Below are 24,833 nucleotides of genomic sequence, written 5' to 3' on the forward strand. Positions count from 1 at the left end.
GATATCAAAAAAGTACTCCAGAGTGTTGTTCAGCATGGGGGTGAGTAGAAAATGAAGGCTAATCATGTTTTGGGTGTACTATTCCTTTAAACTTTAAGGTAGTGCTATGCTACTTGCATCTTAAACCAAAATGTGATATAGATGAGTATTACCATGTGGTGGGAGAGAGGAAATACATTTTAGTGCTTTTTTTCACACACTATAATGCATGTCATATAAATTGCTACATAACTGTTGTTCCCTGGTGTTCTTATCCCCATTTAGGTGTAAAACATTATTACTTTCAAAGTGGGGGGGTCATGTTGTCATAATTGAGGGATGGTGTTATTACAGTGATGTACAAATTGACTAAGTGTAGTTTTATCTCGAGTTTTATTTAGTTTTTCTTTTGTTTCCAACACTTAATGTCCTATGTCCAATTTTAAATATGTTTGAAGCACATGGTTGCTCATTTGTGGTGGGGTTTTTTTGTTGTATTTTTTTCCACACCAGGGTTAAGACAATCAGAGGCAACATACAAGTGCCTCCACTGTACACTTTCCTTCCCCAGAGTGTGACTCGTCTGCACGACGTCACCAATGCGACCATGGGAAATAGCAGTAAATAGGCTGCCACCAACAGCCCCCTTAAACCCCAGGAGGTTTCTCGGAGAGCCCTGCAACGCCCCAGTGCATCTCAGGAGAAGGTGATTTTCTCGTTCTCTTTTATTTTTGTCACATCTTTTCCTGCAAAAATTGATTTAGGGGGACTATAACAGAAAACCTAGGTATACACAAGCTGCTTATAAACATTGGGGTTTTATGGGTGGAGTAATGTTTGTTTAAGGAATTGGTTGGAGATCTAGGTGATCTAGTAAAAGCATCATCTTTTTTTTTTTTTTTTTGGTCTGTAGTCACATTTCTTCCAATTAAACGTGGTTAAATTAGTCTAACCACATAATGCAGCTGTAAATATGGCTGCCTGTATGCAAATAAATTATGGTATTTTATGAATTGAGCTGAAAATAATGAGATAAAGCAAAGTAGAGCACTTTTTTTAAGCGCTTCACTTAAATTTAAGTGACACAAAGAATCTGCGGAATTTGCTCTTAATTTGTTATTATTATTTTATTTTATCAATATAAATGCATTGGGGTTCTACATATGTTTGTGTGTATTACTTTATTTTGTTTTGCAGCCAGCTGAAGGATTGCAGACGTAAATCTAATTTGTGTTCCTGACCTTTCAGCCCACCAGTGAGACACCAGTGGGGGAGACGAGACAGACCTGTACAGCACACTTCCCAGATCCAGGATGAGAACTTCCACCACCTCTTTTTCTCCCAACACCCCCAACAGGTTTCTTTAGATGAGTCCAGACAGTACAGCCACACCAGCACAGTACCACGCATGCTTCACCCTGCTGCCCACCTGCCCCAGCAGAGCCCCATCATGGTGGATCTACATGACCAGGTAACATAACACGGGAAAATGACTTCACATTTTTATTTAAATCTAAACAAACCCTTCATAAAACTCTACCACCGACCCCTCCCTTATTTCTCATTTATAAAGATGCACCAGGGATCTGTTCCAATATCTTACACTGTTACGACGGTGACGACCCATGGATTTCCCATTCATGCCGGGCAGCCGCTTCCAGGGTGCAACACTCAGCAACTCCCAGCATGCTCGGTAATGTTCAGCGGACAGCTCTCTCTGCTCTGCTGCCTTCCTCCTCCTGTGAGTTTGAAAAGGAAGAGCTTAAATGTCAGTGGCATCCATGTAGCAAACCATACCAGCCATGCAATCTGTCAGTGTTCACGGCTAAAAAAGAAAAAGAAAACAAGCTGCTTGGTTTTTAATAACTTCGATATTTGACAGCATCTCAGCAAAAATACAATGGATGTTCTTGTTTTCTGTGAAGAAGCGTAATACAGTGGCCTGCAAAAGAATTGATAGAAATTGAACTTTTTCACATTGCAGACAGAAATGTTTTTATATTTTGTTGTTATTTTATACGGTAGATCAACAAAAAGTGACTTGGAATAGATAAGGAAATAGTGTGAAATTGTAATTGGCTATTGTTTACTCTGATAATTTAGCTGCTTTAAAAGTCCCCTAATTTATCCACTTCTGTGTCATTTAATCTCAGGATATTTAGAGTCCTTCAAAAATGTCAGTTTGTCAGACAACATTAGAGAACAAGTGGCATAATAAGGATCTAGGAATATTTTCTATAGTATGCTCCAGGGATACAATGTAGAAATGTAAAGTTACTTTTCATCACAATACATCAAACTTGGTTCACAGCAAGATGTTAAACCCAAACATGATGTAAAAAAGTTAAAATAGACCTGTTTGTTTGTACAGTGTGTTTCTCCAGCCACACTGTACAACTGAGCCGGTGTTTTGTCAGATCAGCATACCCCGTCAGACCATCATACCCATGGTCAATATGCATGCGTAAGACCTCAGATTTGCATCCGTCTGTGAAAATGAGTAGAAGGAAGTCTACTAGGTTACTTTATTTATATGTGAAACAAACAAAAAAGTTGTAGTTGAAGGTAAACACACAAACTTACCAGAGAAACATACCGAAAGTCAGGTAGGCTGTTTTATTTATTAGTGATGTAATGAACAAAATGTTTTTGTCTGACGTAAACAGAAATTAACTCTTTATATGGTGCTCAGTGAAATACTTTGAAAATCAAAATTTCAATCCAATAGTGTTATTGGAATCCGGGACAAGACCTTATTGCCTTTGTAACATTAAAAAATTATGGATATTTTGATGGCAAAAATTCATTTCAATGTAATAACAAGAAATGCCAACCAAATAACAAAAGTGCTTCTACAAGAAATTCATGAAAAACACTCTGAGAGTGAAAGAAACACTTTTTTTTTTTTTTTTTTTTTTTTACGGTACAGCATCACCTTAGAGGCATTAATACTGATACTGCAACTTACATTTTTTTGTTTATAAACCTAAATATATTTGTTAACTATGCTTATTAACTTTTTGACTTTACTTTTTAACTTTTAATTAGCTTTTTACCTTTTATTCTTGACCTAACTTTTTCTTTCCAACTTCATTTACAGTAGGTAATATATCATTCAAGGGCTCATCTAATTGGTCAAATTCCAAAATAAGATGTACAGCCATGTAGCAGGATCTTTGCTGAATGGCTGGATATAGATCTTGTGCTTCTAGACCTCACTGAGGGACAGTGGGACTCCATTTGTAAGGGGTATGCAGTTGATCAAAAATGGTAACTTTCCCTGGAAGGGTTAAAGCTAAACTGCTTTAAACACAGAGAGCCTCACTTTTTCTGTTCACTACTTCACACCCTGACTTAGCAGCTAAACTCTCAGATAGTCATACTGATCTGCAAATGTAACAGAAGTTGTTTAAATTTCCCTTTGTGCATGCGCACGCATGCGTATTACAATGGGTATGCTTGTCTGACAGAACACAGTATTTGGCGATCCTGAAGCGCAGCGATTAAAATGTACCGACGTCGTCTCTGTGTACATTTGCAGAATCAATTTAGAGATTGGCTCTGCTTTATTCACTGTGATGAGTGGGGAAAAAGTCATTTTAAGATGTTTTAAGTGAGAAAATACAGCTCAGCTGAACATAAAGCTCTTTTAAGTCATAAAATCAGCAAATACTAACTACAATATAAAAACAATAGTTTTTTCGTTGGCAAGTTTGGACATTTTTTGTTGTGTTGATGTTAACTATAAACTGTTTTGCAATTATGAAAACATTTAAGCGGGGTTATCAGAGCACCCCCACTTTTCCCTTATACATGAAAAAATATATTCTTCTCTTTTTCATGTAATTTCAAACATATTTGAGGGTATGGGGCCAAGATTATCCAACCTGCTGGGTTTCCATAATGTGCGATCAAAGCTTTCTACAAAGCAGACCTGATTGGTCTAAACAGACACTGCAGGATTATCGCCCTGATTACTGGGTCTGAAATGCCTCCATATTGATCACATAGACGGAAATTTGGGTCATAATTTGTCTAAAAAAGTTCAAGTCCTATGAATACTTTAGCCGGGCACTGTATGGGGTGTTTTGGGAATCGTTTTTTTTGTTAGCCTAGTGTTGTGACTGTCCTGTCAGTGGTGTGGTTTTTCTGCACTGTGTTGCCTTTCTTCACCACATGCTTAAACATGCTCTCATTCAAGCTTCCTTCTTGTTAATATCAGGAGTAAAGTAGCTTTATCTGCATTCCTTCTTTTCTGAAAGTCATTTTTTGTTTTTGCTCTATTGTCTTTTCTCCCCAGCTCATACAGGCATGCACCATGCAGCATATACCTGTGTCTTTTCAAGCTTTCCCACCACTGATGTCCAGCGAACATTTTGTATTGCACCCGACCCCATCTGTACCCCCCCACCAGCCGCCGCACCTTACTCCTTTGAGCCAGTTTGTCCCTTTACAGCCTCAGCACCCACGCATGGTGAGCAGCATAAACACTTATTAATATTGACACAGCAAGTCTTAGTATGTTTCAACAGCTTCTGAGCCAGTGTGTTAGTGCGGTCTGATAATACGTTTTTTTCTCTGCTGACAGCCTCTACAGAGGGTAGACAATGAAGTTGACCTAAGAGGGGACCAGCACCCATTGGGCACCTTCTCCTACCCTCCCTCTCATCATCCACCAGCGCTGCCTCCTTCACTGCCCCTACAGTATCTTCCTCAAGAGCCTCTGCATCAGGAGCTTCCCTTCGGAGTGGTAAGACGGCCTGCCACTCTTTTATTACTTTTTTATTTATTTATTTATTTTTTGTTTCCAGAAGGAAATTGACTTTGCAATTAGCAATACCTATTTAACACGTGCTCTGAAACTCAGATTCACAGCTGGAAAGCCATTCACTGCAGCACCAATCTCTTAATGGTTCCTCTGAGCCACTGAACTGGTACAGTGTGGGCAGAAAGAAGTTGTTTAAACTCACCTTGTAGTTTTTCTTCTCATCATCTTTTCATTGCACTGGGTTTAGTTCAGTTAATATTGGGGCACAGTTTTATCTCAGGGGTCCCGCGGGTCCTTAAAAAGTCTTAAAAGGCATTGAATTCTTCAAAATAAAACTAAGGCCTTAATTGGTATTAAAATGTCTTAAATCAGTCTTTTGTAGGTCTTAATTTTTAAAACATCATAAATAGGATTATTTTTATTATGATTTATTTTTGTAATCTAAATAAAACGTTAAAATTGACAATTTTTTTATTATTATTTTTTTTTAAATAACGGCTCGTCATTATTGGTTCCATCCCGATAGCGGAACCAATAAAAGCGTTGTTGCGGCCGGGACATTTAGGAGATGTGCCATTAACTTTTGGTCTGGAAAATATGAACAAGTGTAAATGTAACCAAAATTGTCTCCAGCCAAGAGTTTTCTCCATGGCTAAAACCAGGGAACATATATGAGGTACAGTGTATTTTATGCAAGAAGCGATTCAAGCTCAGAACGATGGGAATTAAGGCAGTGGAGTCACACATGCGAAGCACGAAACACAAAGCGTCAAAATCGAGTTACAGAGAAACAGCCGCTATTTCTCAGTTTAGTTCCACCCTTGTCTCTGCAACGCCTCCACTTATCGCCAAATCAAACATACTAAGAAAACCATACAAAGAAAAATAGCTGCAAAAAAGACTTAGCACTGGTTATGTTGTGGCTTTAAAACTGATTTGTTTTGTTCCCTGCTAAAACAAAGTTTGTGAATTCAGTTAAATAATTGTTAAAATATATCTGTCATTTGTGTGTTTCTAGCTTTCTTCCTGTATGGGAACCTTTTCAAAATCTGAAACATTAGTGCAGTAGTTTATGTTAAAATGAACCTTTGGGTTAAGTTGTCGCAAGCAGGTTTTTCTTGTGAATTTGGTCTTAAATTTTTATTTCAAGTGGCATTAAAAAGTCTTAAAAAGTCTTGAATTTATCTTGCCTTATGCTGTAGGAACCCTGTATTTTAACTAATCATAGCTTTCTTCCTTATAACATAATCTTAACCTAAATAGTTTAGTAAACAAGATCCTTCATTCTTTCTTGTTTTTAGTCAGATTTTTTTTAAACATTAAAAAGACATGAAGCTTATTCATATTATGTAAAGATGGATTAATGATGATGATGTTCAGACAGAAAAATCCGAGCCTTTGATCCTCTCAAACCAAAATAATTTTAGCCTGTGAGACGAGAGATATGATTTACTACAGAACACAGACTTTATTATACACTTTGTGAAAACTACAGGAAAGAGTTGCAATGTCCCAATACACATCTTTAAACCTTCATACAAGAACTATTTCTTAAATAGGTAAATACATTTAGTTTTTTAAGTGATTTTTAAAAGCATTATTCATATTTTTTATTCATCATTAACAGTTTTCACTGATACTGTTACTATAAATTGGGATTGAAACAATTAATCGATTATTGACTCATGGTCAAATAATTTAGTAACCGATTAATCATTAGCTTGAGTATAGACTCTAAACGTGTCTTTATAGGGAAACCCAGCTTGAGAAGCAATTATACCAAGATTGTAAAAAAAATATGTAAATATTTTGCATTTAAGATCAAATAACCTTTTCGTCTTTCGTTATCCCTTATCTAGAACTTCTCAATTGAAAGTTTTAGTTTCACCTTGTTTAATTTTGTAAAAAGTCCAAAGGAACTGTTGGCTATCAGATTATTAATCAATTAAGCGAAAAAATAATCGACAGATCAATCGATTTGCAAAATAATCGTTAGACAGTCCTACTATAAATGTTTTGGTTTGAATGTTGCAACCATCATTGTTACTATAAACTTAATAAGGATGATGGTTAAAAAGGAGGATTTTGTTTTGCTTTTTTACGTAATCAATGATATTATCGCTTTCTAATTTTGTAATTATATAAAAAATTAACATTTGCTTCTTTCTGCCCCCTTTAAACATGAAGTATTTTTTGTTTTCTTTTTCGTTATTCTTTTATACATATATGTGCACACTTTATTTGCATATCCATACGTTATTTTTTTCCCTTAATAAATGAAAAAAATTTAATCAAATCAATGAAAGTCCAAGCATGTCTTCAGTTTTTGTACCGACCGTCTTTTGTTGTTAATATTCAATCTTTTATGAAAAGCTTTCACTTGTTTCAGCAAATAATAGCCAAGTCTCACAGACATAAATAATTATGACATATATGGTTATTTGTTTGTGAGGAGTTTCTAAACATGTTATCATTCAGGGCTTATTAAGGTGTAAATTAGCCAGTATAGGGTGATGACAGGTTTATTTTTAGCTTTAAAGCTATAGTGGAGGATGTTCCTTTTCCGGGTGGATCATCAAAATAAGTAGTCCTCCTAATTGTCAATAATTCTGGTGATATGTTTATGTAGGCGTTTAATAATTGTTCCCTCTTTTTTTTTTTTTTTATTGGGCAGGGTGGGTCTTTTTAAACAAAATGGAGAAAATCCTGTAATATACCTTTAACCAAAAAAGTTGGATAACTGTTAAAATCAGTTTTTTTTTTTCATCTCTTTTTCAGCCATATCCCCACATGCTGCCACGGCGAGTGAATGGACAAAGATTTCGGCTGCAGCAGCCCCTCCCCCCTCCTCCTCCACCTCCGTCTTACTACCCTGGTTTCCTCCCTTACTTTCTGTAAGTACTTGCAATGAAGGTTTGTTTATTAAATTGAATTTGCTATTTACATGTAGGTTTAATTTAGGACTCAGTTCTCGGATATGACACGTACAAAATCGCAATTACATCACAGTTTAAAACTTTATTTCTTCTTTTTTCTTACCTGGCTATCTGTTGATCACCTTATTGTCTTTCTAAGTTCCATTGTGCATCATTTGAAGGGGTCATTTCTGCAGAGCATGGACTCTGTGTTCACTGTAGGTATTGCCTCTCTTCTTTGTTCAGGTCAATGCTTCCTGTGCCTCCAACAGCAGTGGGCCCAGCCATCAGCTTAGACCTGGATGTGGATGATGTGGAGATGGAAAATTATGAAGTTAGTGTTTTATGTTTTTATATATATATAGCTTTGGAGAAACAAAATGGGTCAATTAAATGCATGTTTATTTGTGATGCTGAGGGCCAAGCATATGATAAAGGGGATTTTTTTACTCAGTATAAATGTTTAAATCACATAATTTGGCTAATCCAAGCTACATTGTTTTAAACAATCTAATTAGGCTTGAAGGGTAATTGGCAGCTGAGCATTGCGTCTTCTCTGATCTTCCGTGCTGATTTCTTCGTAAATAAATTTTACTTCTGATGTAATTCTGTTAACTTCTATAAGGGATAACACCACAAAGAGCGTTCACAGTGCATCTGAAAAGTATCCACAGAGCTGTTTTTTCTTTTTTTATATGTTTAGTTACTTTACAGCTAGAGATGCACTGTTTCAATATTACAGCTTTTCTCTGTTTGTGTGGCTCATTTACTAAAACAGAAATTACATTCTGAAAACTCAGAGTATTTGTCAAAACAGTCTTCCAGTTTAACATAACACAGTAGTTAGCTGCAAAAGCTCATAAATTTTCCAAATCTGTTATTTTGAGACTTAAATTTTGTTTCAAGAAATTAACCAAACCAACGGAGAAAGAAATATCGGCATTCGACTAGATATTGAGGAAAATTCTACATCAGTAGTATTCTAGTATCTGTAAAAATTGATCTGATCCATGTGGGCAGATCTATTCTATCGACTGTCTGTACTTTCTAAATTTTACTTTTTTTAAGCCGGGCTTACAGTGTGCGATTTTTATTTTATTATTATTATTTTTACACTTTTCAGGTCGATTCTACAGTCTTTCGAGAGTTTTTCGATTGGGCTGACTTTCAGCCTAATGGTGCGTCGTGTAGTGTACACGGGGGCATGAGGGGCGATCAGCTTCTCAGGACAACCTCCCCATCAGGAATCATGAGTTCAGGAGAAAATCAAACATGTTTGATTTTCAGTCGGCCATCGTGGGCAAAGCGCTCAGTGCGCAAACAAGGATTCTTCTTCCTCTCAGATGAAAACACAGATGCATGGCCGGGGTTTGAGTGAAATGCAGTTCTTTCTGTATAATCGACAGACCGTATTGGCCACGTTTGCTCGCCATGTCTTTGTCCAAATATGTCGTCGCCTTTTCTTTTTAGTTGCACAAACTGCCATGGCAGCACGTTTCACTCTAGTGAGCTTCAGATTCCTCTTTTACACGTTTCCGGATAGACAAGTCCGAGTAGCACCATCTCACTGCGGAGCTGAGTCTGATGTAGTTTTTAGGCTTACAATGTGAGCAGGTAGATCACATCAGCGCGTCGGGTCGCACAGTGTGAGAACATAAATCGTAAGCTGTGAACTGAGCTACGTGCAACGATTGAAAATATCTTACAGTGTATACCCAGCTTAAGGGAATCTGTCTATTTATATATTAACAGCTGCCAGGTTGAAACTTTACGCATGCATATTTGTTTTCTAGATGGGATTGTTTCCTGTTAAAAGCAATAACTGTTTTAATGTCATTCTTTTCTGACCTTATACTTCCGTTTTGGAATATAGATGTGTACACTACATTCATACACATCATACTAGCCTTTTGAGAAGAGTTTAGGCTTAAAAAAAAATCAGCTTTAATAATAGGAACATTAAAGCAAATTGAGGTCTTGTATTAGAAGAGTATCTGATGGGGCTGCTTACTAAAAGAAAGACAGAACATCAGAGGTCAAGACTATGACTGATAGAGGGGGAGAAATCTTAACAGGATGATTAAAAACAAAAAAAAAGCACCTCATTGTAAAACACTGCCTACAGTGTCAATAAGAGTTAGATTGGTTTAGATTATATTAAAGTGGGATTTAAAAGAATTAACTGGGAAGTTCTAGTTTATAGCTTTAGGGCTAGTTACTAGCCTGTAACTTGTAGCGTCTTTAAAACTCAGGTAATAACCAGAAAATAAAGGAGGCAGTGATGGATAAACTGAAAGGGGCAAGAAGCCATGAAGTGAGGAATAATTTCTAAAAAGTCCTGTTGGAGGAGTTTCATGGACTTGGCATAATAAGCTGGTAAAGATCTTCAGTCATCCAGGTCGTAGTCATTCCAAAAATGTAAAAAAAAAAAAAACAATCCGCTGGACTTAGTTTCCAAGTTTGAAGATGTTTCGCTTCCCATCGTGGAAGCTTTTTCAATTCAAAAATGTCTTTTGAATGAACGTTTGAACTGAAAAAGCTTCCTGGATGGGAAGCGAAACATCTTCAAACTTGGAAACAAAGTCCAGTGGATTGTTTTTTAACTTTTCTTATTTGCATAATAAGGTTCAGAGGTTTGTACTGGAATCTTTTCTGGGCTTTCTTTGCAATTTTTGTCTTTCTGTCGTTTATCTTGATATTGGATTTATATCGTACTGAACACAAATTCAGAAACACATTGCGATAGTTGTTAGAGTCAATGCTCTATGGCTACACCTTGAAGCTTTCTCTCTCCTGTTCGTTTTCCTGAAAAGAGATCACTCGGGACAAACTCTTTAAATAACACTTTATAACATATATGTATTAAATAACCAGGAGACATGACAACAGTATTTTTTTTCTTAAAATAAGTGCATTTGTTCTTGGATTGAGGAGGTAAAAGACACATTTTGCCAATGAAACAAGACAATTTAGATTTAAAATAAAAAAACACAATTGCATTGTCTTAGTTCAAGTGCATTTCATCTAAATATCTTATTTTAAGATTAAAAATACTAATTCCATTGGTTTCTGACTTTCATAGATCTTTACATTCTTTGGTTCTAATAATCTTCAAAGTCTTAATGTAAAAATCGAAGTTAAACTTTTACAATTCTGGGTTAAACCTGCTAAAAAAATATTCCATGCAAAGCTTGAAAGTTTTTATTCTGAAAAAAAAATATTTATAGATTCATAGAATCCCCCGTTGTTCATTCTTTAATGCAGCAGATCTAAATTCACCCTCATCTTTTGTCTCTTAAGGCACTTCTAAATTTGGCAGAGAGGTTGGGTGAAGCAAAACCACGTGGACTCACGAAAGCAGATATAGAGCAACTTCCATCCTACAGATTCAACTCAGAGAATCATCTATCTGAACAGACGCTGTAAGCCTCTTCTCACGCTTCCCGCATCCTTCAAAGCAGATTCTCTCTTTACTGATGTTTGGTTTCCTCCCCACAGGTGTGTTGTGTGCTTTAGTGACTTTGAGTGTCGGCAGCTACTTCGAGTGTTACCTTGTAACCATGAGTTCCACGCTAAATGTGTGGATAAATGGTTAAAGGTGAGTAATTTTCAGTCAAATTTCGTGCATTTTTGCACTTTTCTACGGTGGCCCTGAAGTGCAAACTGCAACTACAAATCTAAAAGCACAACTACATTAAGGAAAACACAATTACGTTAACCTACCGGAAAAGGTAGGTACCAGTGGGAAACATGAGACATCGTTGATTGGACGACGGCGCCGTTTGATCCTTGAACCGGAAGTCATTCTGCCTGCTGCGGCTTTTGAAAACATGGATATTGTCCATAAAGCAAAGCGCAACTGCATTAGCAAAGCACAACCACATTAAGGAAAACACAATTACGTTAACCTACCGGAAAAGGTAGGTACCAGTGGGAAACATGAGACATCGTTGATTGGACGACGGCGCCGTTTGATCCTTGAACCGGAAGTTGCGTCGTCTGAACAGTCCAGCTTCTTTTAAGTGCGTCTTCAGTGTACGCAAACTAACTGAAATTTCGTGATTAGTCTTGAGCATATCCAGTATCACCTCGTACATATGATTCAAAATATTCCTGGATAACGGCAGCTATGTTTGGGGCGCCGACAATATCCATGTTTTCAAAAGCCGCAGCAGGCAGAATGACTTCCAGTTCAAGGGTCAAACGGCGCCGCCGTCCAATCAACGATGTCTCATGTTTCCCACTGGTACCTACCTTTTCCGGTAGGTTAACGTAATTGTGTTTTCCTTAATGTAGTTGCGCTTTGCTTTATGTAGTTTCGTTTTTCTTAATGTAGTTGCGCTTTTAGATTTGTAGTCGCAGTTTGCACTTCAGGGCCACCGTACTTTTCTCTTTATAGTCAGTGTTTGTATTTTTTACTTTCTATACTTTCAGACCAATCGCACTTGTCCAATTTGTCGAGCGGATGCCTCGGACGTGCACCGAGAGGCAGAGTGAGGCCAGTCTCTGAGTGCTGAACTGGAAAAGCTGCACCCACCAGAGTCTTGCCTCAAAGCTGGGGACACCTGCCACATAACCTGCGTCCTCCAGTAAATATAGCTTAACAAACCCACAACTCCTGCCCCTTCAGTTGACGATAAAGAAATCCAGGACTGTTGTTGGAGTGCGTTGTTTTCTCCGATGTGCTTCGTTGTCTGTCACAAAAACCCACTGCCTACAGCCCGACTTCTGGGATTGCCAGCCACTTCTATCTCTGCCCCCACCCCACACGTTGCAGATTCCAAAGATTTTCCCTGCAATGCATTATTCGCTGCTTTTTGTTTACAGGGTTTCCTCTTTTTTTTTTTTCTTCTTTTTTTTTTTCCATTTGTGGATTTTGGCGGCGTTCACAAAAAAAAGTCAAAGTCCTGCATTGGAGGAGACGAGTCAGAAGCCTGGAGGATGACAGGCTTTGGGCGCCTTGTGCAATTAGGAGAAAAATGTTAGGAGTACTTCAGCGTGGGTATTCGTGTTCAGAGGCGACACTTAACCATCAGAGATGCATGTTCGTTTAGGTGTTTGGCAAAGTGACCTGTTAATAATGTATGTTCTGCAATAACGTATCAATTGTTTTTAATAGTTTTTCCTCCTAATCGTTTAAAACTTTGCCGAAGCTGTCGGGGAGAGTGTGATTTGCTGCAGCGGCAAACAGATTCTGTTTAAGCCAGGGGTCATGGACTGCAAGTGACGGGACTTGGAGCTGCGGGGGGGACTCTTAAAACCCCCGTGATCTTCTCCGGAAAACAGATCTGTTCGAAAGCAGTGATGGATTGTCGAGTCCGTCCGCCGTTAACTGCACAAGTGCTACAATCTTCTCTCCATGTCAGCATTGTGTGTGAGCGTGTGCGCGCGTGTGTGTGAGTGTGTGTGTGCGCACATTGTTTGTCCTGTTCAGAGCCAATGCATTTGTGTAACCACTGGATACAGGGCAGCATGCTAGGAGTTGCATGAACTGTTGATTCAGACTAGCAATATTATCAAGCATTGCCACCAAAATGATTCACTTTTAAAAGATAGCATACTAGAAAAAAAAAAGAACTTGCTCACCTAAAAAAAAAAAAAAAAAGCACCACAAGGAGGGGTTTAAAAAAAACAAAAAAGCATGTGGTTACACCCTGGTTGTTATGAAAGAGAGGAAGAGCTCGTCCAAAGGCACCGCCGATCCTGATGAGTTCTGGAAGCCAGTGTGTGGAAAGCAATACGTGCTGTGAGCGGACATTTTCTTCCCCTTTTAGGAAGACTGGCTTTTTATTTCTTTCTTTGTGAGCCAAATCCAATATATGTATTTAGCCTACTGTTAAAAAACATTTCAGATCTGCCTTTTTATGACGTTGACAAGCACAAACCTGTTACTAATCCTAAAAAAATACCTTTTTTTTTCTTTCCTTTTTCACTTCTTTGAATAGTTTTTAAAAGAAAACAACGTGTTTATTTATTGGTTTTATCCTTAAGGGAAAAAAAAAATCAATTGAAGGAAACCGTTGAAGCGCTAACGATTTTTTGCATTAGGTGTCCTAATCTGGTCAGGTCGTTGTCTTAGGCCGTGGTTAACGGTGTTATAAAAGAGCAACTGTATGTACAGCTTCAGTGTGGATCCTTTCAGATAAATGTTCGAAGACAGAAGAATGTTAGAAGTCTATAAGGTGGCGCTCCACGTTACCAACTGCTGTCTTGTTTCCCCACAGTCCAAAAAGATTCAGCTGGAGTGTTCAGTCGCGTAGAAACACTGTAGGACTTCTCCCCCTTTTCTCCCTCCCTCCCCCCGCTCGTGTTAGGCGTGAAAAAAAAAAACAGGACAAATAGGGGTTAGGAGGGGAAAGAGCAACGAATGAACTTATGTTTGTGATTTACTCTGGTCTCTTTGCCTGCCCCGGTGAGCACTAACAGGCAGTGAGAGCCTTTGCTGTGACGTGTAAAGGATTCTTGCCTTTTCTTTACTTTTGTTTAAGTGAATGTGAGTCTTTGACGTGTGCCACCTTCAAGAGAAAAAAAAGCCATTTAAATGAGTTAAACCCACAGCTTTGAGAATTAACCTATGTGTACATATCTATTTGCTGGCATATATTGTAAGTTTAAAAAAAAAAATATCACTCAGGGCCTCTCGGTATATAAAAAAAAAATAAAATAAAAAAAAAAATAGATATGAGCAGTCCATTTATTTCAAATGGAAAGGATGCCATGAAAAGGGTATATCTGAATTCAGTTTGGTTGGTTTTCTTCGACCATAAATGATTTATCGTAACCAATTATTCTATTGTTTCGTCTGAAATAGTAAATATTACACCATTTAAAGACAGGCATGCAAGAAAAGATCAAGTATGTTAACAATATTCACCGAAAAGAAGATAACTCATTACAAGTGTATTATTCAAACCCATTAGACTTCCGTTCTTGTACTCCGACCATATTTTCACACATAGCAGTTGTGATCCCATATTTAAACGTGCCACAGAGCACTCTATCCTACCTAAGTCACTCCTAAATCGACTTCAGATGTGTTTTTTTGCATGAATTTAAAAAGAAAACTAAAGTGTTACAGTGGAGGATATCTTAAAAATAAAAAAATCTGGTGGGGGGGACCTATTTAATGGTGCACAATATGCATGCTCGTCTACCAGATCCCAACTGATTTTTTTCTTTAGCTCTAGTTAGCTCGGGTTCTGGGAGTTTGGATCTTAACGCTCAGCTGATAACTGCCATGCATTGTACTGCACACATTTGTAATAGAACTGAATGACTACAAGATTTTATTGCGCTAACTTCATTTTATATAGGGGGACATTAAAAAAAAAAGAAGCAAAAGAAACGAGTTCTTACATCGTGTTACTGTTATTGCCCTAACGACTGAGAAATACATGCTCTGATACTACTGTAGTCTTATCAAAAGCCATAGTGAAAAGGTGCTAGATGTTCTGCTTTTAGGTATGAAAACTCACACGCGTGAATGCAATAGTTTGTCATGGATTTCATGTATTCTTAAAGCATGTTATTACAAATACCCCGAAACAACGTCAGTGAAAATCAATATAGTTTAAGGGATTTAAGTAAAAACAAAAAAAAAGTTTAAAAAAAAAAAAGAAGAAAAGTGTTGTCATACTTATTTCAGTGTAGTACTGTATCTGCCTATCAGGCTCTTTGCTCTCAGTGTATGAATATCTTTAAAAATGTATTGTTCACATATAGAAGATACCCTAATTCATGGTAATGTTAGCACTATTCCTTTATGGGGAAAAAATATATTTAATTGACAGTATCCAGAAAACGTTGTTAAATAAAAAGAACCTTCCATTTAAGGCCTAGTAAATGAGCTAATTTTAATTATAACTAAAGATAGAGTCTTGTAGTCTTTCTGTTAAGAGTTAAATGAATAATCTCACAGCTTGTGTTGTGCAAAAAAAAATGAATAAAAGGTTTTCAAATAAGCAGCTAAAGTTTATTTAGGATTTGTGATTGATTGCTCGGTAGATGCCATTTATGTTTACCAATGATACTTTTGCTGTGGTGGGATAGTGGTTTACTGTTCTTACTCTCCTCTGCCTCCAGGGGTCCTTTTGCCTGAACACCAGATTCACCCCACCCACCAACAGGGCCTGTGGGCATGTCTTCTGTGGTTAGGCAGATTAAAAATATTTTTTTTTTTGCTTTGGTACTTGCACATTTACAGTTACCTCATTTATTTTATTTTTTTTTTTCCATGTTTGTATTTGCGAGGTTGGGGGAAGAAAATTACTAATATATATTATATATAGGAAATGGTTCGTATTAATGTTATAATTTTTCATTCCATTGGAATCATATTGTTTGTAGCATTTAACATAACTAGTTAGTGTATTATATATACATCTGTATACTGTTTGAAATTTTTAAGATTTGTACTTTTTTTAAATGAAAGTTGCTAGTTATGCTTTACCAAGTAGTGCAATCATTTTTTTTTCTTTTTATTGTGGCTGATTTGAGAGGGTTGTTCACTAATAAATGTATTATGTATACCAACATGGCATCTGTCTCCGCCTTGCAGTTGATAAATATCGGGGTCCTCAGTTCATCTGGGAGATGATTTAACCTAATTGTTCTAGTTGGAAGTGTTTAACACACAAAAAAACTATTAAAACAATATTAATTCGGGGCTTTTAAATGATTGTTTTAGAACATTTTAGTCCAAAGTTGAATTACTCAACCTCAGCTGATAAAAGTTTTGGCATAAGTTTGTTTTTTTTCCCTGATTCACAGATTATTTTGAGAGGCACAAAAAAAAAGATTGATCCCCAAATTGAGTTAATTGTCCCTTAGCTTCTGACCTGATATTTGATTGATTGACTTTATTGATCTCACTGGAGAAATGTACGCATTACACTGGAAAAAAATGAAATCTAGATAAGTATTTTTTTTCTTAAAATAAGTGCATTTGTTCTTGGATTAAGGAGGTAAAACAGACCTCTTGCCAATGGAACAAGACAATTTACACTTAAAATAAGAAAACACAATTGCATTGTCTTATTTCAAGTGCATCTTATCTATCTTTTTTTAAGAGTAAAAACACTCATATTGGCAAACTATCTCATTTACCTACTCAAATTAAGGGTAAATACACTTAATTTAAGAATTTTTTATGTATTTCTAGATTGTTTTTCAATTGTACATCAGCTCAAATAGTCAAAGAAGAAGATGCATGGGATATATAAAGCACCTCCAAAAAAGACAGCTTTTTTTATATTAAGATCATCAAACGTTATTGCACTGGGTGTTTACATGGGTATTTATATAGATAAATATTTAAATATAGTTATTGCACTGGGTGTTTAATATGGAGGATAAAAAGTGCCAAAATTAAATAAATAAATACAGCATTAAATAAATAATTAAATGTGTCAATAATTAACTAATGTGGAATTAAATAAATAAATGTCTCATTCATTAATTAAAACCACGTCACTAATATAAAGTGCCTCAATTAAATAAGTAAATACAGCGATAAATGTGTAATTCATTAAATAAATAAGGAATTAAATATATAAATGTGACATTAATTTAATAAAATACGTCTTCATTTTATTAAAAATATATATATAATTATTTTAGTGTGCATTTAATTATTTCATGGTCCTGTGTCGCAGTGCATCGAAACCATTAAAAGAATCTGTCAAACTCACCCATCAAAGTTAGGGGGCGGGGTTAACGCGAATCGAGTCTCTGTAATCGATTTGCTTCGCTCTGTAATCGATTTGCTTCGCCTTAATGTGCAGGGTGACCAATCAGGTGTTAGATAACCGCCCCCTAACTTTGATGGGTGCGTTTGACAGATTCTTTTAATGGTTTCGATGCACTGCGACACAGGACCATGAAATAATTAAATGCACACTGAAATAATTATATATTTTTTATAAAATGAAGACATATTTTATTAAATTAATGACACATTTATATATTTAATTCCTTATTTATTTCATGAATTACACATTTAATTAATTGTTTATCGCTGCATTTATTTATTTATTGTGGCACTTTATATTAGTGACGTGGTTTTAATTAATGAATGACACATTTATTTATTTAATTCCACATTTAATTAAGTATTGACACATTTAATTATTTATTTAATGCTGTATTTATTTATTTAATTTTGGCACTTTTTATCCCCCATAGTTTAAATAGGTATTCATATAGATGGATTATTGTACCGGGTGTCAAATATAAACAATTGCAGATTATACATTGCACAAGCCACTGCCGTTGTAGTGTTAAATCTCAGCGTCTGGCCGCAGCAGGGATGAATGACCCGTAGCAACGCTCCCCTTTTGACCAAATTGATAGTTTTTGTTTTTCATTCCTCTTTTGCCGTCATTGAAAGGTGCTTTTAATATAAAATGCACCATCATTTTAATTTGTGAGCTTCCAGACATACACTTCCCGTGAATTCTGAAAGGGCCAACTTATTGGCAAAGTATTATAGAGCTTCATCGTCGAGTCATTTTAAGACCAGTTTTTCCCAAGCTGACTTCTACAGTATCCCTTAAATGAAAGGCAACTGATATGAATATTCAAACATAACTGAGAATCCTCTCCACCTAACTTTTACTTCAAGCAAATTCAACTTTATTTTTGCCTGTTAGGCTAATAATTAAGGCAGAGCCTCAAAATCCACACTTGGAAGCTCATTTAAGTAGGAACAAGCCCAACATTTTGGAGAAATGTCCTACAGTCATTTAGGATGCATGAACCATCTGATTAGTCAAGGTTATTCTAGATCAGACCAACTGCTAGAGACGATGGTGGCCGCATCAGGCTGTGGCCTCGATTGGCTGCAAGTGCTACCGGTGCAGCAATCAGAGTGTAATAATTTAAATAAAAAAAGTTTACTTAGTTGAAAAATTAGGAAAATCGTCTCAACAGAAACATTTTGAATAAAGCATTTCTGTGTATATTAAGATGTTGGAATCTTCCCAACCTCATGACAAATCAGGCCTAAGAAAGAGACTAAATTACATCAATTATTACGTTCTGGTAAAGAACAGCGGTTAAAAATGTAATGAATTTACATTGTCAATTCACATTTCCTATAACAGGGTTTATACATGAATGAGTAAATCTTATTAAATGCTTTTTAATGCTCTTAGAAATAATCTTAATGCCATCAACAAATACCCATGATTTATATATATATATATATATATATATATAGATATATATATAGATAGATAGATATCACTTTAGTTGGATATTTACTTTTTTTGGATTTAGTTTTTACATATGCATATATATATACACTCACCGGCCACTTTATTAGGTACCCCATGCTAGTAACGGGTTGGACCCCCTTTTGCCTTCAGAACTGCCTCAATTCTTGGTGGCATAGATTCAACAAGGTGCTGGAAGCATTCCTCAGGGAGTTTGGTCCATATTGACATGATGGCATCACACAGTTGCCGCAGATTTGTCGGCTGCACATCCATGATGCGAATCTCCCGTTCCACCACATCCCAAAGATGCTCTATTGGATTGAGATCTGGTGACTGTGGAGGCCATTTGAGTACAGTGAACTCATTGTCATGTTCAAGAAACCAGTCTGAGATGATTCCAGCTTTATGACATGGCGCATTATCCTGCTGAAAGTAGCCATCAGAAGTTGGGTACATTGTGGTCATAAAGGGATGGACATGGTCAGCAACAATACTCAGGTAGGCTGTGGCGTTGCAACGATGCTCAATTGGTAGCAAGGAGCCCAAAGAGTGCCAAGAAAATATTCCCCACACCATGACACCACCACCACCAGCCTGAACCGTTGATACAAGGCAGGATGGATCCATGCTTTCATGTTGTAGACGCCAAATTCTGACCCTACCATCCGAATGTCGCAGCAGAAATCGAGACTCATCAGACCAGGCAACGTTTTTCCAATCTTCTATTGTCCAATTTCGATGAGCTTGTGCAAATTGTAGCCTCAGTTTCCTGTTCTTAGCTGAAAGGAGTGGCACCCGGTGTGGTCTTCTGCTGCTGTAGCCCATCTGCCTCAAAGTTCCACGTACTGTGCGTTCAGAGATGCTCTTCTGCCCACCTTGGTTGTAACGGGTGGTTATTTGAGTCACTGTTGCCCTTCTATCAGCTCGAACCAGTCTGGCCATTCTCCTCTGACCTCTGGCATCAACAAGGCATTTCCGCCCACAGAACTGCCGCTCACTGGATGTTTTTTCTCTTTCGGACCATTCTCTGTAAACCCTAGAGATGGTTGTGCGTGAAAATCCCAGTAGATCAGCAGTTTCTGAAATACTCAGACCAGCCCTTCTGGCACCAACAATCATGCCACGTTCAAAGTCACTCAAATCACCTTTCTTCCCCATACTGATGCTCGCTTTGAACTGCAGGAGATTGTCTTGACCATGTCTACATGCCTAAATGCACTGAGTTGCCGCCCTGTGATTGGCTGCTTAGAAATTAAGTGTTAACGAGCAGTTGGACAGGTGTACCTAATAAAGTGGCCGGTGAGTGTATGTATATATATATATATATATATATACAGAAGAGCTATATGTGTATATATTATATCATATTTTATTCTTAATTTTTATCTCTATTCTGTAGTTGGATGTGTGTATATATATATATATATATATAAAACTGTAACTGGAGCGTGTAACAAAATTAATTTCCCTCTGGGAATATTAAAGTATTTCTGATTCTGATATGTGTATATATATATATATATATAGCCATGTCCCGAGTTCCTCGTTTTGCTTCAAATATGCATTTTCCCCCATTCTCTAGCCTTTTGTCCGCCTCAAGCTTCTTTTCCGAAGCATTTTAATGCCACGATTATCAAATTTAATTAATTTTAATGCCAATTAAGGCCTTAATTAAAAAAAATTATTTAATGACTTTTAATGACCCGCAGAAACCCTTTATTATGCTGAATCAAGAATGGATGCATTACTTTGTGTGGATAAAATGAGTCTGAGAAAAAAGATGAACTAACTTCCTTTAAAGATTGGATGCCAGGGTATGGCCTTTCTAAATGTTATTCCTGCATTTATTCAAACCTATTTCAGAATGCATTTGAATTATTACCCGTTCTTTAAATTATATTTTAAGACTATTCAACAAGTCTGGATGTGGAAAACAGAGGCTTGACATGACTACAATAAAAAAAAAAAACATTGATTATGACTAAAGCCTGTATCTTCTTTCATTCACCAACCAGACGAGAACAAATAAGACGCCAACACCACACAGAGTCTCTGTATAATCTCAATAAACCCACATTTTTAAAACATTTTTAATTTATAGCTGGAAAATTACATCTTTTACATGAGCCCATTCTGGTGTTACAGGCAAAAAAAAAAACAAAAAGAAAAAAAAAAAAACAGGCATCTATGAGTAACCACAGGCACACTATGGGCTGACTTTTACTACACTAGTTACAGCCACATGTAAAAGCTGTGGCATCTGTTAAATATTGTGTTTAAACTTCATAGGATTGAGGCAGTCTGCTTTACATAGTAACAAACCTGCATTTGGTCATTTAATGACAGACTGAGTCAAAACAAAATGAAACAATAAGGTCAATTTGGGGATGTTAAATATTGGACTTATGTACAGGTAATGGCTCGTTCCAAACAGGGTTCCCGTATTTCTTTCCTGCCCCGATCCGACCATCTTCCCTCTGCAAGGTGTCCGCCACCCCCCCCCTCAGAGTGTGAACTGAGAATCCCCTCTGCACTCAACTCAATGGATAGATTTGGTTGTGCTTGTCAAAAATACCGTTTGCAAAATGGGACGAACGGACCAAACAGGAGTAACAGAAACAGCCAAGGCGTTCACATTCGTGGAAATCAAATCGTCTCCATGCTGCATCTGCTCTAATATAATAAAAAAAACAGCTCTCTTAGTAGCCCAACGATCATTAAAAAAGATGGATGTGAACAAAGTTATGCTACTGCTTTAGTGAATGTCAGCAGGCATCAATAAGCTACTGTTATAGTTGAGGAGGGAGGATTGATGGCAGCTATAAAGATGATGGAAAAGGTGTTTTTAACATAAAATGAGTTCAAGGAACAACTTGAAGAAATATTTATTGGATAAAATTTAAGACTTTCCAGACTTTTGGGGAACCCTGTAAAAAGCTAAAGGTGGACTGGATGCAGGATGGTTTCATTTTCCAGGAGAAGGTTTTATCTCAATGATTCCTTAAGCATTATGGCCATTTGACAAAATATCAAAAAAAAAAAAAAAAGAAAACAACAAACTGGGAGGGTGTTAGGGGGAAAATGCGTTTCCACTTGGAAGAGGTATGTCATTTATTAATCGTCCGTCAGGTCCTGAACAAAAAGGACCTCGGAGCGGCTGAGTCCCGCCTCTTTCAGAGTGGGTGGGTTGGACTGCTCCTCGGTTGGAAGGCAGGGCAGGACTCGGCGGGGGAAGTTTGTAGCTATGTGGAACTTCTCTGGAGTTTCTTTCAAAGAGAAAAGGAAGTCGTGTATTACCTGCAAAAGGAGAACAGCTGAGCGGATACGCCAACAACCCAAAGCTCACAACTAGAAAGATTTCTTTACCACTGGTGATCTCTGCTGATTTTTATGTTTAATAGGCCAAGTGCTACTCACCGACAGAGACTGACCAAACAGGAATCGTCTTTCTACTCTCGTATCATTCGGCAGCTTAAACACTATTTTGACACTTTCTGGATCATCGGCCGGCGGCTCTGGAGGAAGACACTCCGACTTCCTCTCCTTCTCCTCCTCCAGTGTCTGTAGACATTGTGGATTAGAAATTAAAGACAGCATAGAAGTGCAGAGCAGTTTCTAGAGATAGATGGGAAAAAGGGCCATACAATATTCCAGTTTTTTTTCTTTGTATCGGGATGGGCCGATTTATTAGTGCGCTCAGCAGCCATGCCTTTAGGTAAAGTGACGGACATGCAGAGCTGCTCCCTCCATTGATTTAGGAGTAAAACTGTTTTTGTTTAACCTGATATTTTTGTAACAATTGTCGTCATGTCACTTTTTTCCATGTAAAGGGAGGAAGAAAATTGGCGGCAGATATCCCGATTTACTGACGTTGAAATCTGTATTGTTCCTAAAAACCCGTATAGGTCGATCTCCAGTGTTTTAAGACAATAAAAGAAGAAAAATGACTCACCCTTCGCCTCCTTTCCTCTGCCAGAGCACTTTGTCGGACCTTCTCTTCCTCTTGCTTCCGCTGCTCTATCTCCTCTCGTTTCTTTCTCTCTTTCTCTTGATCGGCGCGGAGGGAGGCCAGGTAGGCCTCATCCTGCTGCTGCCTCAGGACTTGGGTCTGGTTCCTCTCCTCTCTGAAATAAACATAATAATAATAGAACTTTATTGATCTCACATTGGAGAAATTTACCTCTGCATTTAACCCATCCCCTTGCAGAGCAGAAGGCTGCCATCGTGGGGCGCCATTGGAGCAATCGGAGGGCTCAGAGAGTGGCAGTGGGTTTCGAACTCAAACACTCAGGATTCCAAGCTCTACGTCCTAACCACCAGGCTGTGTGTGTGCTTGTGTGTATATATATCACACACAAACATATAAACAAATTCACCTTTTTTGAAACCATCCAATTAGCAATCCGCTGTTTTCCAGCTCAACTATCCTGACTGGGAAACAGGCGGTCTTTAACCAGCATTCAGCCAACTCTATATGTAGTTAAGCAGTAGTAGGTTTTGATAACACTGCTCATTGCTCATCCCTTTATTGTCCCACAATGTAGAAATTGTTGTGTTTGCAGCAGCAAAAAGATTATAGAGAAACGGTCACACGAATGTGGACCTTAGAAAAAATGTATAACAATAACAATAGTTAAAAAATCAACAAAAAAGGATGTTACTGAAGGAAAACAACTTCAGCTGTAAGTTAGAGAAAATACATAAATGTCATAAATGTAAAATTCCAGACATAAAACTGTTCTTTTTGCAGACAAAAGGTGAAACGAACAAAATTCACTCTATGCATTTAAACCATCCCCTTAGGAAGCAGAGTGGGGTTAAGGGTCTTTGCTCAGGGACCCAGAGTGGCAGTCTGTTGGAGTGGGTTTCGAACTCAGAACCTCAGGATTCCAAGTCCGATCCACTAGGTCACTTCTCCCCCTTCAAGTTACAACTTCAAATAAAGAGCAAGATAACAGGAAGCTTGAACTGAGCACAGAGATGTTGCTCAATCTGATCCTTTTGTGAAACTTTTCTATCATGAATGATGCATCTAAAACATAAACCATCTGTTACACTAGATCTATAAATATCACACCCTTCCCTAAATGCTGCAACTGTGGGGAAATGGTGATGTAAAATGGACGACAGGAGCAGCAAGGAGGAGAGCACTGTGGGGCGTTTCCAACTCACAACTGTGTTTAATACGTTTTCCAAGAATGGATCCTCCCAGAGAGCAGACGGTTCAATCAGCTCTCTTATTCCCTTTTCTAAACACAATGGAACTGAAATTGTGAACACACACTACAAGAATAGATCCACTTCCTGTTAAATGTGAGAGGAAGTTTTAAAATTCAAAGCAGACGGTTGTAGTACCGTTCCAGACGCTCTGACATCAGATATGTTTGGTTGGCTTCCATGATGAATGTAAGCTGATTGGTGAGGTCTTCTGGCTGGATGACGCCCTCCAGTCTGCCCACCACCGTCATCTTATGATCCTTCAGCATTATCATGGCCAGGAACGGGTAGGTGTTCTCCCGCAATGCCTGGGACACTAAAACAGACCAAAACACATTTTACTCCTTCAATGGTTCTGCTTTAAACAACTGAAAGCAACACGTTGAACCTTAAAAGGATCCAGGATTAAATGAAACAAGAGACTTTATTGGTGAAATATTCATTTTCCACCTTAAAACATTACAGTAAAAAATAAATAAATAAACTGTTTGCTGTTTAGTTATGTTTACATTGCAATGCATTCTGGGTAAATGACATTTGATAAATTCTATAGTGCTAGCAATGTCAGGACTCAATGTTAACCATCGCCCGGGGCAAGTAGTTTTTATTGTCAGGAGAGTACAAATTTCATTGCATTTGCCCGCCGGGAAAGTGCAAGTATCGCAAAAAAAATTATTTATCACTCAAAATTACTTTAAAATCACCGACATTCGCTGAAAACGACCCACAAGCGTTGCC

General features: G+C 37.5%; 2 protein-coding genes across 7 annotated transcripts in view; one reads left to right on the forward strand and one right to left on the reverse strand.

Annotated features, from left to right (window-relative positions):
* Nucleotides 1-14,154, forward strand: part of rnf44 (ring finger protein 44) — an 18,454-nt gene extending 4,300 nt beyond the window's left edge. For 2 of the 6 annotated variants that reach the window (XM_015377211.1, XM_015377203.1), the window contains exons 2-11: nucleotides 493-685; nucleotides 1,228-1,450; nucleotides 1,553-1,720; nucleotides 4,280-4,453; nucleotides 4,568-4,729; nucleotides 7,526-7,641; nucleotides 7,909-7,996; nucleotides 10,963-11,084; nucleotides 11,161-11,260; nucleotides 12,097-14,154. In XM_015377211.1, the coding sequence (XP_015232697.1) occupies nucleotides 579-685; nucleotides 1,228-1,450; nucleotides 1,553-1,720; nucleotides 4,280-4,453; nucleotides 4,568-4,729; nucleotides 7,526-7,641; nucleotides 7,909-7,996; nucleotides 10,963-11,084; nucleotides 11,161-11,260; nucleotides 12,097-12,159 (1,323 nt within the window). In that variant the 5' untranslated portion in view covers nucleotides 493-578 and the 3' untranslated portion in view covers nucleotides 12,160-14,154. Of the gene's footprint in view, nucleotides 1-28; nucleotides 686-1,227; nucleotides 1,451-1,552; nucleotides 1,721-4,279; nucleotides 4,454-4,567; nucleotides 4,730-7,525; nucleotides 7,642-7,908; nucleotides 7,997-10,962; nucleotides 11,085-11,160; nucleotides 11,261-12,096 lie in introns of those variants that run through there. The other 4 variants (XM_015377237.1, XM_015377228.1, XM_015377245.1 and 1 more) reach the window with 3 other exon arrangements.
* Nucleotides 14,155-20,944: 6,790 nt separating this feature from the next.
* The window catches only part of faf2 (Fas associated factor family member 2), a 12,060-nt gene continuing 8,171 nt past the window's right edge, over nucleotides 20,945-24,833 (reverse strand). Inside the window, exons 8-11 of the mRNA XM_015376713.1 lie at nucleotides 24,234-24,411; nucleotides 22,831-23,002; nucleotides 22,296-22,439; nucleotides 20,945-22,175 (exon numbers count right to left, since the gene is read on the reverse strand). Of these exons, the coding sequence (XP_015232199.1) occupies nucleotides 21,993-22,175; nucleotides 22,296-22,439; nucleotides 22,831-23,002; nucleotides 24,234-24,411 (677 nt within the window). The 3' untranslated portion in view covers nucleotides 20,945-21,992. The remainder of the gene's footprint in view (nucleotides 22,176-22,295; nucleotides 22,440-22,830; nucleotides 23,003-24,233; nucleotides 24,412-24,833) is intronic.

This window comes from Cyprinodon variegatus, unplaced genomic scaffold (assembly GCF_000732505.1).
Source record: "Cyprinodon variegatus isolate N-32 unplaced genomic scaffold, C_variegatus-1.0 Scaffold8, whole genome shotgun sequence".
Classification (NCBI taxonomy): Eukaryota; Metazoa; Chordata; class Actinopteri; order Cyprinodontiformes; family Cyprinodontidae; genus Cyprinodon; species Cyprinodon variegatus.